Below are 13,146 nucleotides of genomic sequence, written 5' to 3'. Positions count from 1 at the left end.
AGCTATCGAATATGCGCTTTGCTGCGGCGCTGTAGTTCAATCTCTTTCTGAATCCTGACTTATGCGCCGCTTTGTCAAAAAATGTCAACATCGGCGAAATTTGATTTTCGGTTGTCGCTGGTGACCTGACCTTCGACCAGTTCGACCTAGCCTTAAAATGATCTAAGTAGTTTTGTAATAGTTTTTGACGCTCTTTCGAACGCCGCCTACTGCGTGTCTCGACGTGGCCCACAAGCTGAGTTAGAAGTGGGTGTTCGAACACCCCCAGCAGGTTCAATAAAAAAACGCTTACGCTGGGGGCGGCACCCCACTGCTAGGCGCTGTCGGCATCGCAATAATGGGCGGCACAGCGCTGAGGGGCGCAACTTGCATTGAGGGGTGGCATTGTACGGTGAAGGGGCAGCGTCGCGTTGAGGGGCGGTATCGCAACGAGGGTGGCACTTACAAGGCTGCCTAATAAGGAACGCTTCGCTTGGCACATCCAAGCCCAGCTCGGCGCCGCCTAGCTGCTGCATCTTGAAAAGGGCCCTTGGTGTCGATGAGAAAGCCCCATTGTCAAAAAATTGCCTAGCGTCAGTGGTTTCGGGGGGGGGGGGGCGACCGAAGTATCCAATTCAGTTTCGCGTCAGTGACTACTGGAGGGCGTCAACGACCTCGGATAGGGCGAATGTGATCTTCAGAAGGGCACCGGGTACTCTAGAGGGGTGCAATGCTTGGATGGGGTCACTGCTGCCTTCAGTAGGGCATCGGACGCTCTGGAGGGGCGCCATTGATCTCGGATGGTCCGACTGGGATTTTCAGAGGAGCATCAGTGGTTTCAGAGGGGCGCCATTGATCAAGGATGGGCCGACTGAAGCCCCGGTTCAGGTGAGCGCCAGTAGCTCTTGAGGGGCGCCAGCGACCTCGGATTGATGGGGCGACTGTGATCTTTAGAACGGCGTTGAGGGGCGCCATTGGGCATGGATGGGGCCACTGTTGCCTTCAGCAGGGCGCCGCAGGGAGGCTCTGGAGGGGCTTGAGCTTGGGTGGGCCGACTGTAGTCTCCAGGGGCGTTGTCTCGGATGGGGCGAATGTGATTTTCAGAGGGGTGCCGGGTAGTCTAGAAGGGCGCCATTGGTTTCAGAGGGCTGCCATCGATCTTAAGATGGGGCAGCTGTAACTTTCGTTTAGATGGGCGTGATCTTCAGAAGCGCGCCGGACGCTCTGGAGGGGCGTCATTGGGCTTGAATGGGGCGACTTTAGTCTCAAGCGGGACGACTTCAGTCTCAAGGGGGTGGGGCGCTAGTGGCTCTTGAGGGCGCTATTGATCTCGGATAGGGCGACTGTGATCTTGAGAAGAATGCGGGTGCTTTAGAGGGGCGCCAGTGGTTTCAGGGATCGATCTTGGATGGGTCGATTGGGGCAGCTGTGAACTTCAGAGGGGCGCCGGGTGCTCTAGAGGGGCGCCATCAAGCTTTAATGGGGCGACTGTTCCGTTTAGGTGGGTGCCAGCGGCTCTTCAGGGGCGCCATCGACCCTGGAGGTTCGGAATATTCTGGTTTCCGGAGGGGCGCCCTTCAACATTTGGGGGCTCAGGTCGTATTTGGGGGTGCCCTGGAGATTATTTAGGTGTCCAGGCACCCCCAAAGAGATATTGAGTTCGATCCCTGCCTGCACATCACTTTTTAATTCATGTTCTCTCTGTAAAACGGCATCAGCCTAGTCGGCGCTAATTGGGGCGCCATTTGGGCGGCTGGGCGGAAAGGGGGGGCCATGGCCCCCATGGCCCCCCCTGTCTACGCCACTGGCTGCAAGGGTGACGATACATATAAGCTACATTCAAAGTTTCATTGTAGTCTGGCTAATCGTTCCTAAGCTTCAGAAGCAGAACATACCCATGACTGAAACCCCACATTACTTCTGCTGTGGTCGAAAGCACACAAAAATGTCTATGCATTAAATGTTTACCGGTCATTTGATCGCTAAGGACAAAAACTGAGGCTATGAAAGACTGGTGGCCCTGTGAACCGATCTCACCTGGTAGTCTAAACCTCCAATGCCTTCATATAATGATTTACAGAGGCTGATATTATTTTGTACTACACTTGTAACAAAAAAAAACTTAAGTCTTCCTCTCACCTTCAGATAAAAGGTCTGCTAATTTCAATTCTACCAGGTCCTGTAGATCTTGTTTACGAGATACATCCCACCAATCACCATGGCGAAATTGAGGCGCTGAGTAAATCCTGTGAACCTCTTACTCTTCTCGGCACTTCTGAATGCGCTACGCGTCTGACAAAGATGCATTTCCTCTGCCGGCTTTATCTCATTCGAGGACGCCGGACGCTTCAACCCAGACTTGATGAGGATGGAAGCAATTTCCGTTAATGCTGCCGTCAAAAGCTGAACTTCCAAAGGCTTATTGTAGTCATCAGCGTGCTCTTCAGGATGTCCTAAGAGGTTGCTCACAAGAGGACTAGTTCTGAATCAATTTACGATACCGTACTAGTGATGTCAATTTCAGAAATTTTGGAAACCAATACCAAACCGATACCGACCAAAACCACTGAGAGTATACCAAAACCGAACCGATTTTCAGAAATAGGGGGAAATACCGACTAGATACCGAAATCAGGGAATTATCAGACATGTGCTTTACTTTCTCAAGACATATGATAAGCCTTGAAAGGTACCTAATACTTTAAAATAAGGTAACAAAAACAAATCAGGCAATCTCTTAATTAGTTGCACTGCATTTGCAAAAAAAAAATTAACTGTATTTTGTAACTATTAACAAATATTCAGGTCAGTTATTTAACTGGAATGTGGATTCAAGTCATCTGCATGAGGTGTTAGAACAATAACTTGAACCCTGAATCTTGTCCATGCCTGAACCATCAAACGTTCTTTCAATTCAAGTCATTCATTTCGAGTCCGGTCAAGACAGGGTTAAGTGTGTTATCATGATCCAAAAGTGGTGACCCAATTGACAATGATGGGCTACACCTTGGGCTGCACCATTAATGTAAACAAAACCCATAATACCTACAGTTTAACCGTTCAACCCAAGTAGCATGGTGGTTGGTGACGATACTGACGCAGCCAATTTTTCTTCATAAACAAATGTTTAACACAACAAAACTTGATAAATGATTACTTACGAGACACACTGATAGATAGCAGACACCACTGTTATGATATCGCGATGAAATCTAAGTAAAATGTCCATAATTTTACGGAATCATTGACACACGTCACGTGTCATCTCTTCCATAATGGCGGCCTTAGAGGCGGCGGCCATTTGCATTAAACTGTATAAAATAAAGTTTTTCTTTTGTTTTTGCTTAAGTCCACTTAAATCAAAATTCCTTGTATAAATTTTGACATCTTAAAATTAATTCAAGAAAGATTGTAGGCCGCTTTTGCTGAAAAATGAAGTACCAGAAAAACAGAGTTGTTCAATTATTTTCAATTAGGTATTGAACTACATCGGTACTTGGCGCAGCTGCGACATTGAAATGTTTTTAGATGTGTTCAGTTTTTAAACTGCTGTGTGCGAATCAAGCCAAAAACCAACTATATTTTATGAATGCTTATGATAACATTGATAGCGATCTGTATCTGTTGAGGAGAGCAGGAAAGAGAACACTAATTGAAGAAAATAAATTATCCACAGGTTCATGACAGGATCGCTCACTACAGAGGCTTTTTGAAGTTGAGCGAAGTTGAAGATTTGTGGGATGATGATGAAGTGACAAATGCTGCCTTCAATATTAGATGATAATGGTGAAGCTAGTGCTGTATTAAACAGGGTTTTGGATAATGTAATTGCATTGCAGTGAAATGGAGAGCAAGACAAGGTCAAGATCAATCACAGACTCCTCAAAACAGTCAAATTTGTTGCTAATAAATGCTTTGGAAATTTTGAGAAAGGCAGTTAAAGTATGTTTTCCAGCATACAGTGAGTTAAACATTAATTCATGTTCATGTCTTGCACATTGGCTTTCTTTGTAAGATAACTATCCTCGTGGTATTGGAATTTGCTAACACTGATAAGTTGCCATTTTAACATTGGTAGACTGATGTATTTGATATTACAGTTGATGTGTTTGCCCATTTGTTAGGACATCATGCATTTGGGAGAAATGTGTCATGATTACCATTTTTCTTCATCCAGTGTCATTTAGCAAATCAAATTTGAGTTCAGAAGGTTTATTAAAAATGCTTTCAAATCTTTTATGGCAGTAGTTGATTTTCATGATACCGACAAAATACCAAATGCTTTTGGTATATCATACCGAATACCGAATCGGTTTTGGTTCGGTATCGGTATACCGAAATTTTGGTAACCGATTGACACCACTATACCGTACCATCCGAGCATGGAGGGCTATCGGTGTCCATTATTACATATGCGCATGGTATAACCTTACTTTGCCAAACTAGCGATAATACGATACATTAATACAATACGATAATACGATAACGATAAAACTAACCAAAACGATCCATGTTCGTACTTACCTACCACACGTGCTTGTTTTTGTATGTATGACCAGCAACGCAGTTGTACATATATATGCTGCTGCGGAGAGCTTCTTCCAAATTATTTACTGTCGACAGCTGCTCGCTGAGATTACCCACGCAAGCCACAGATTCGTGTAATGTCTTTGTTTATCTGGACTCGTGTGACGTAAAATACAATTAACGTCATCCAACTACCGATGAAATTGCCGGAATCGCACCATTGTCAGTCCACATAATGCCAACAAGCAGGAGAGAACGAACAAGGCTAGGTAATGGTAAGCAAAACGTGTTTACGTACACATTCATTTCTTAACGATGTAGTTTTATCAGTAATTCGGAAATAAGAGTACTTTCGCTTTTAATTGGAAATGTGCTCTTAAAAATAGATCTTTGTAGAATATAAGAGCATTTAAAAACAACGAATAACCAACGTTTCCTTTTGACAGTGAATGGTTACAATACGACCGAATCACGCTACTTGCTGACAACATAGTTTCAAGTTTTTGTGCAGCGCTAGTGCAGCACTGACTTCAGAAGCCTCGTCGTCCTTCATTGCAAGGACAGATGAATCGCGTCCTTCACTGCCAGGGCATATGACGTTTCGTTAGGCATGCGCCAGGCGATATTGATCACGTCGGAGTACATGTTTAACTACGAGCTCGGAAATTGAGACCGATTCACCAGGTCCGTTCGCATACGGACATATGGAAAACAACACTTTTGGCGGGCACGTTTCCATTCTGTCGGCGACAGTTTGGTAAACACGAACCGTTCGCCTGCACTGGTGGCCAGAGGCGACCGACGCCGCTGGCTGCTGAGTGACGGCGGCGCTGAGCGACGGCGGTGCTGAGGGGAGGGGTGCTGAGGGGAGGGTGCTGAGGGAGAGGAAACGCTGAGCGGGGAGCTGAGAGGGAGGAGACATATGATGATATGGAGCCGTCTCCTCCCTCTCAGCTCCCCGCTCAGCGTTTCCTCTCCCTCAGCACCCTCCCCTCAGCACCCCTCCCCTCAGCACCGCCGTCGCTCAGCGCCGCCGTCACTCAGCAGCCAGCGGCGTCGGTCGCCTCTGGCCACCAGTGCAGGCGAACGGTTCGTGTTTACCAAACTGTCGCCGACAGAATGGAAACGTGCCCGCCAAAGGCTCCATATCAAAGCATACAAAATCTTATCATACAATCATCAAAACATACAAAATCGTAACATACAACGCGCAAAACCTACAAAACAGGCCGGGTAGGGGACAGTCAAAACATACAAAAGCGCAGCATACAAAATCGTGTCATACAAAATAGCAAGGTACAAAATCGTTTCACACAAAAAGGCAGTGGAAAATTAATGGCATTAATCAAAGTACGCATCATACAAAACCATTTCATATAAATTTACAACATTTTGTCGTCCTTGAGATGTCAATTTTCAGTTGGATCAAAACCTACAATCTCAACTGCGCTTCAAGCGACATCTTTGTTAGAAGTTTGTGTAGTTACGAAATATTCCACTAGATGCCTCCTCTGTCAAAGCACAGCCAAGCTTTGCACGGCCAGCGTTTTTTGCTTGTTTATACAGTGAGCGCCGGTCTCGGAGCGACGGGGCGTCCCGGTGGCGCCGTCGTCCCCCTCCCTCAGACTGGGCAAGGTCTCCCCTCCCTCGGCAGACGGCGCAGCCCCAGAGGAAACGGCCAAGGCCGTGCCTGACTTACATCCCCGCTCTCTGCGGGCCGGAGAACGAAGTTGCGCTTGGTACATTGAGCAGCATTCTGCTCATTTTGACCATAGCTGCCCGAACATAATTCGTAAATTAAATTGAAAACTGCAAAAGAAATTTAACTGACTTAACCCTCGCCCGTATAGGGGGGGGGGGGATCGAACGGACCCCCACCCCCATGGTTTTTTCGCGAATAACTCGCGTAAAAAGCGGTTGATCGCGATGAAATTTTCAGTACTGTCGAGTCAATCAATTGTACACCTACCCTTAAAAGTTCATGACCCTGTCCCAAATGAACCTTGACCTGTGGCCTATTTTTCGAGACCATGGTTGGCCGGAATCGCGATTCGGCGTATGTCGGCTCGTATTAGCCGCGCGTTTGCAGTATTTTTGCGGTTTCAAGCGTTCAAACATGTGATATGATGTTGGTCCCAGGCATTATGGTGGGTGTCAAGGTCACCTGAAGGTCAGGTCAGATCATTGACCTTTGATGACCTAGGTTCACTTCTTCGAGTTTTACATGTTTCTAGGCTACTTTTTGGAGCTGATTTCGAATTAAGCAACCATTTGAGCATTTACGAAGTTGTTTTGGTGTCTTCGTAACATGTTACGAAGCTGTCAGTAACGGCTGACACGTACTATGAATACCTGGCAGGACGTCTACTGATTGGCCTGACCTGACCTGACCTGGCCTAAATGCACTAAGACATCATCTGTGATCAAAACTAACACGATATTCGTGATCAGCACCCCGAAAAACCCCTCATCAACCTCACTTTACGATGTTCTAACAGGTCCCGATTTTCCAGACTTGAGGGTCATTGACCTGACCTGGAAAGTCAACCAATGACCTAGAACCTTAAATTTTTTCTCGAAGCTCTAGCTCGATCAGGGGCCAAACGGCAAGGGGGGGCGGTCCAACGGACCCGCCCCCCCCCTATACGTTTGAGGCTGGCAAAACACCAATACGGGCGAGGGTTAACCGGGCAGCTGCTGGAGTATTTCGCCACACACCACTTGCTGGGTGGGGGTGGGAGGGGGGTAAACTTTCCCAGCCCATAGCTCGAGAACCCATAGCCCATAGCCCATAGCTCGAGGCGCAGCGAAACGGGCGAGGCAGCAAACAAAATAACGCTACGAGAGGCTTCTGATGAGTACCTTCAAGTGGAGTTCCGAGGTCACAGGTCGGTTCAAGATTATTTTAAATACCTGAAATTAGGCTTTTAATAGCATGGACTTTAAACCTCGAACTGGGCGTCTCTCGTAACAAACTATTTCTCCAACGGACCCCCCCCCCATATACGTTCGCGGCTGGCAAAACACCAGTACGGGCGAGGATTAAGGACTTACGTGTTTGTATGCTCTTTGAAACCCCTTCCGTGACCGCGTTTTCAGCCGCTAGCATATAATTGGGGGGGGGGGGAATTCTGTTGGATCCCCAATCGTTCAGTCCCTAACCGAACTATAGCTTCGCGAAAACATGAACGTCCTACCGCAACTAAAGGAAGCCGATGTTACCCGATTTTAAGATCGCCAGTCATTAGTTGGCATTTCAATTCGGGTAAATGACTTAAAAGTCAGGGAAATCGTGGCCTATTTTAACTTTTTAAAATGAGGTTGTTAGTGAGTTTTTTTCGGGGTTCTGATTTCGAATTTCGTGCTAGTTTTGATCAAAGACGATGTATCCGTGCATTTTGGGTAGGTGGGGTCAGGTCAGCTCAACCATTAGGCGTCACCGCCGACATCCAAATGGGTGTTTACCGCCACCAACAGTTAATTACACATAAAGATATGATGTGGACTGTGGAGTTTGTTAATGCAATAAGTGAATGAGAGCTTCACTCCACAAGAAATCGTTCGGGTCGGAGCTTTCAAATTGTAGTTACAAAACTTCGTCAGCGAGTCGTAATCGGGTTCAGGGGGTATCGGTCGCAAAATATGTAGCATAGACACTAAAACTATTTCTTACAATGCACAATGGGACCGGAGCGAGAATTAGCGCGACATCGGTACTTTTTCGTGTTTCGTGCACGCTTTTCACATGAAAGGGATGATAGAATCATACAAATGGTAGTCGGTGTACTTTCGAAGCAATTCCTGATAAATTTAATTAAATAACCATTTGTCATTTAATTAATTAATTAATTAATCAGTTGACCTGCGTTGACCTTCACTCGGTTCGGTCATGTGATAAGATGGCATCACCTGCCAGGTCAAGTCATGACGGAACCGGAAATTCCCATAAGCAAATAATGTAGCCACCAAAACCATGATGGGAATCTGATAGCCTGATGGACTATATAACAAATAAAGTGAGGGTCAGAAAAGTGTATCAGACACTCCGATAGCAGGTACGGGTATTTCCGGACAAAACTTAAATATAGTTGGCACTTGGCAGCCTTGTTCGACTCCTAGGAGGATCTGTCGATCTGTTACTCTCAGCTTCCCGGCCGGCTCGTGGTAACCGCGCACGGCCAGCGCCGGCCACCTGAAGTAAAAACAAAAATGCCCCTCATTTTCGATGTAGCAGGCTGAAGCAGCTAAATTATACATTTTCTGAAAGGCAATTGATCGGTAAAGACCATATTGATAAAAGAAGAGCGCGACCTAGCGGGACGTTTCATATCGGCATTCTAGAATGTTTATAACAGTAAAATTAACTTACAATTTTAAAAGCACCTACAAACTTAACATTTGAAGCGTATTTATATATTCCGTTATAAGTTTTTCTTTCCATCGTGAAGCCCATGGTCTAAACATTTCTTGTTTCATGGTCTAAAGGTTAGACCCCGAAAATATTGATAAAGCCGTCTAATATACATTTTTTCTTACCTACATTAGCTGCTACTTTTCTCCGTACGAAAACGGGTCTACGATGCTTATCACAGAACTTTGTATTTGGGCTGATGTGGCACAGACGCTATACACCATGGACGAAAAATATTTGCAGATTCGTGGTCCATGGTCGGAATTGGACATTTCTGAACTACGTGGAACAGTCTAACTCAGTTTGGGAAAGGGCGGCAAATCCACCAATGTCGCGCTAATTCCGCCCGCGATCCCATCGTGCAATGGCCCGTCTATTTCAAGTTCAACCCTCACTGTAAACATCCTGTTGAACACATTTACAATGTTTGCTAGGTTAACCACTCAAAAACTGGTTGGTTCACATATGATTTAACCCTCGCCCGTATTGGTGTTTTGCCAGCGTCTAACGTATCGTGCGTTGTTACTAACGTCACGATTTATATTTGACCTGAGGTCAAATCTAACGACAACACTCGGAAAGGCCTTTGAAAGAGCTGTTGAATGCGCTTTTCTGTGGCGCTGTAGCTCTATTGGTTCCCGAGTTATGCGTTGAGTGTTTGGGAAAATGTTGAAATAGGCAACATTTTACCTTTGATGACCTCTGGTGACGTGACCTTTGACCCAGGAGCCGAGTTAGACGGGGACGTGAAAACGCCTCCCCCCAGCACGACACGGAAAACTTAGGCCGCCAGCACGGCGCGGGCTAAGTTCGACCCTCGATGTAAACAACACAGCACGATATTTGCTAGCTGAATTACTGAGAAAACTGGTTAGCGCACATTGTATTGAAGATATTTATATTTTCCAAAATTGTTTTAACCCGCGCCCCGCTGGGGGTCCTGGATTTCCACGCCCTGCTGGGGGGGGGGGGGGGGGTGTTTGAACATCCACTTCTAACTCGACTCCTGGGCCACGTAGCGATTCGCGGAAGGCGGCGTTCGAAAGAACGCCAAAAATAATAACGAAATCACTTCGGTCACTTTTTTGGTTAGGCTAAAGGTCAGGTCACCAGTGGTCAAAGGCAAAATTTCGCCGATTTTCAGGTCAAATGTCGACAGTTTCCAAGAAGCCAACGCATAACTCGGGAACCGATATAGCCCGCGAGTTGCTGGGGGGGGGGGGGGCGTTAAACGCCCCCACTTTTTTCGCCGGGCCATAGCATAAAAACGGCGCGCCGCAGGCGCGCCAAATTTTGGGTACCTGTAGGGAATTGATTGAAGTTTATTGTGACAGTTTCAAAAAAATCGGTCAGAAAATTTTTGAGACATTTAGTGACGTCATGATTTCTTAGTTTTCGACCAAAAACGGCATATGTTCAAAAAATCATATAAAATCACAGAATACATACAGACATGCCGTAAACGCCATTAGACTGCCAATACCATGAACAATCAAATGGCTATCTTCGATTGTTGATTATCGTTCCGCATTTTCCAAAATCTTGAACTGAATCTTGGCAATTTCTCGTGACTACTTCACGACCATGATACATGCATTTCTTAAATTGAACTTTTTTAGCCAAACACGTACACATATGGTAAAATGAATGTCACCATCGTGTTCTACGCCCCAAATTACCCATAAAGCATGTGTCACAGCTTTTGTGAAACGGGTTTAGGCTAACTTTTCGTTAGCCTAAACCCGATTTTCAATTTATTTTAATTTACCCTAACTTTTTGGATAGCATAAATTAAAACTAGTGTATTTTGATAGGAACAGCCCAGATCCGAGTTTATACTAACTTTGGAGCACGTTAGCCTAAACCAGATTTACCCTAACCTGGCCAATTAAACGATTCTGCTAGTTCATATTTTATCCACCAGAGTTTGCTTCGTACTCAAAGGCCTTCCTCGTCCAGTAAAAGATCTGGCAGCGATGTGCTACGTCGATTTGGAAGCACGACTGAGATACAATTTCGGCGCAGCTGTTTGCACGCCGGAATATCTTTTGAGCGTTAGTTGCGAACGCGGCTAATGTTGTTGCACGTGCAGTTTCAAGGATGGTGGTCGTTGTGTGCCTACAACAGGTAAGCTAAATATTGTTCTCCCTAATATATGATAGATCAGGTTAAGTAAACAGCCAGAAGAACTCCACCCACCCATATTGTTGTCACTTGTCTCCTTGTTTTGTTTTGTTTTAACACCTACCTTCTTGCAAAAATTGCCTGTAGGTAGCTTGTGCCTGCCATGACATGACTAGAGTCCATACCGGTATCCCTTTTTGCTTTATCTTGGCGGCTATATAGTTGTGTGAAGATGCTGGATACTAGGCTCATGTGTTGTTAATGGTTACATCACTTTTCATTTTGAATTGATGGAGCAGGGCATCCTTACAATTGTAAAACTAACCATACTTTGTTGGAAGCCATTCTGTTAGGTTGTGCATCAGTTGGGTAAAGGACGAGGCTCAAATCCAAATATTGATTGACCAATGAAAGGTTGGAGTGGTCAGGGCCATGACCATGTAACGAAAAAATGGACGTGATTTTGTGCATCCTAGCTTTCAAGTGAAAAATAAGACATTAGCTAGTTGTGATTCACACAAGGCCTGTACTCACTCAGCGCACAATTAACTGGCGGTCCTAATGAAGTAAGTTGTGACTCAAGGCCAACCGACGTTTGACTGCAATTGCTGATCGAAAGAAGGGTGCCAGAAAAAGTGAGTAATTAAGAGATGGTAAATAGTTATTATTTGTATTAATTTGTTTACAATATTGTCAATTATAGCAAAATTAATTATTATTCAATAGTTACTATTTTGTATTTATTGTTTAAAAAATAAATTTCTAAAGTTTTTCATAGTGCCGATCCATTTATGGAATGGCCAGCTGATTGTCTGCCAAAGTGGACGCCCAGAACCTGCAAAAAATATCGTCATTTTCGGGTGAATGTGCGTACTTTCGTCAAGTATTACTCGTTAACTATCATTCCTTTGGTAAATGGAAGTTTTTTCTCTTCAGTGGGTGTACTCAATACCGCAAGTATTGTTCCGTTACACTGAATGCACCCCGTCATAGGGCATAAATGCAGCCCCCGTCATAGCGGGGGCTGCATTTATGCCCATATATGGTCATAGGTACAAGATCCATTTATTGATCGATCAATGTTTTTATTTCTGCTTCATAGTTTCCCCAATTGGCATGCTTCTTGTAAAACACTGATTGGCAGTGCTGCTAGCAGGTGGCAAAGAAAAATGATGAAGCTAACCACACACACACAAAATACAGCCAAAATAATGACTGTTTTTTATGCAAAGCATGCTAAAAGGCAATCAGGAAATTGATTTTTTTATGGAGGCAATCTGGTGTCAAAATCAAACTATTGATTCCACACACATTAGTTTGTGTTTTGTTTTTGATAGGGCTATTAACAAAATTGCATAGGCGTAGGAACAAGAGGGGCCAGGTGGGCAAGTGCCCACCTACTTTTTGAGGTGGGGGGGGGCGGGGGCTACAGGGCCTCCTGTAAGGGATTTTCACTGGGGGGGGGGGGGGGGGCAGAGGCTCAAGGAGCCAAACCTAGGGTTCCCTCAAATCCTGTTTTCTCATCGGATTTAGGCCACTTATTTTTAGTCATAGCCCTGACACAATGATCTTTTCTTAACTAAGAAAAATAAAAATAGTAGCCTATCTTATCCATGCTTTGATATTTATTTGTAACCCTTTCACATTGCCCGACCAGGTGGTTACAAAAATGAAATACAAAGGAAATACAAACCTCCCAATTTTAACCCTCGCCCGCACATGGGGGGGGGGTTGCCACCCCCCCCCCAGGTAGTCTTTCTGCTCTGCACTCAACCTTTTTAGAGCTAGAAAGCTGATTTTTCGTATAGCTGCTCCTCTATCCTTTCTTGATGTCCACTGAAAATTTCAAGGATCTGTGATTTTTGGTTTCGGAGATATAACCTTGTTTTTCAGGTCATGTCATGACCCAAATGGACAATTCTCAACATCTTGCGTTGGCTATGGGCCTTGTGAGCTTTTGACACCTTGATTTCGGCTTTTTTGCCAGTCTTACCTCCCACCTATCATGGAACATGTTGTTCGACGATGTACAGGTGTCAAGGTCAGGGTCAAGGTCAACCTAGGTCATCTAAGATAATTGCGTTTTAGGCAAGCTGAATTTACTT

General features: G+C 45.1%; 1 protein-coding gene across 1 annotated transcript in view; it reads right to left on the bottom strand.

Moving 5' to 3' along the window:
• Positions 1-4,847: 4,847 nt before the first annotated feature.
• The window catches only part of LOC122363863 (metabotropic glutamate receptor 2-like), an 89,234-nt gene continuing 80,935 nt past the window's right edge, over positions 4,848-13,146 (bottom strand). The window contains exon 3 of the mRNA XM_043333662.1: positions 4,848-5,087. Coding sequence (XP_043189597.1) covers positions 5,056-5,087 — 32 coding nt within the window. The 3' untranslated portion in view covers positions 4,848-5,055. The remainder of the gene's footprint in view (positions 5,088-13,146) is intronic.

The sequence above is a fragment of the Amphibalanus amphitrite genome, unplaced genomic scaffold (genome assembly GCF_019059575.1).
Source record: "Amphibalanus amphitrite isolate SeventyFive unplaced genomic scaffold, NRLGWU_Aamphi_draft 000644F_arrow, whole genome shotgun sequence".
NCBI lineage: Eukaryota > Metazoa > Arthropoda > Thecostraca > Balanomorpha > Balanidae > Amphibalanus > Amphibalanus amphitrite.
Note: the sequence above shows the minus strand (reverse complement) of the source record. Positions and strands in the feature narration are given on the sequence as shown.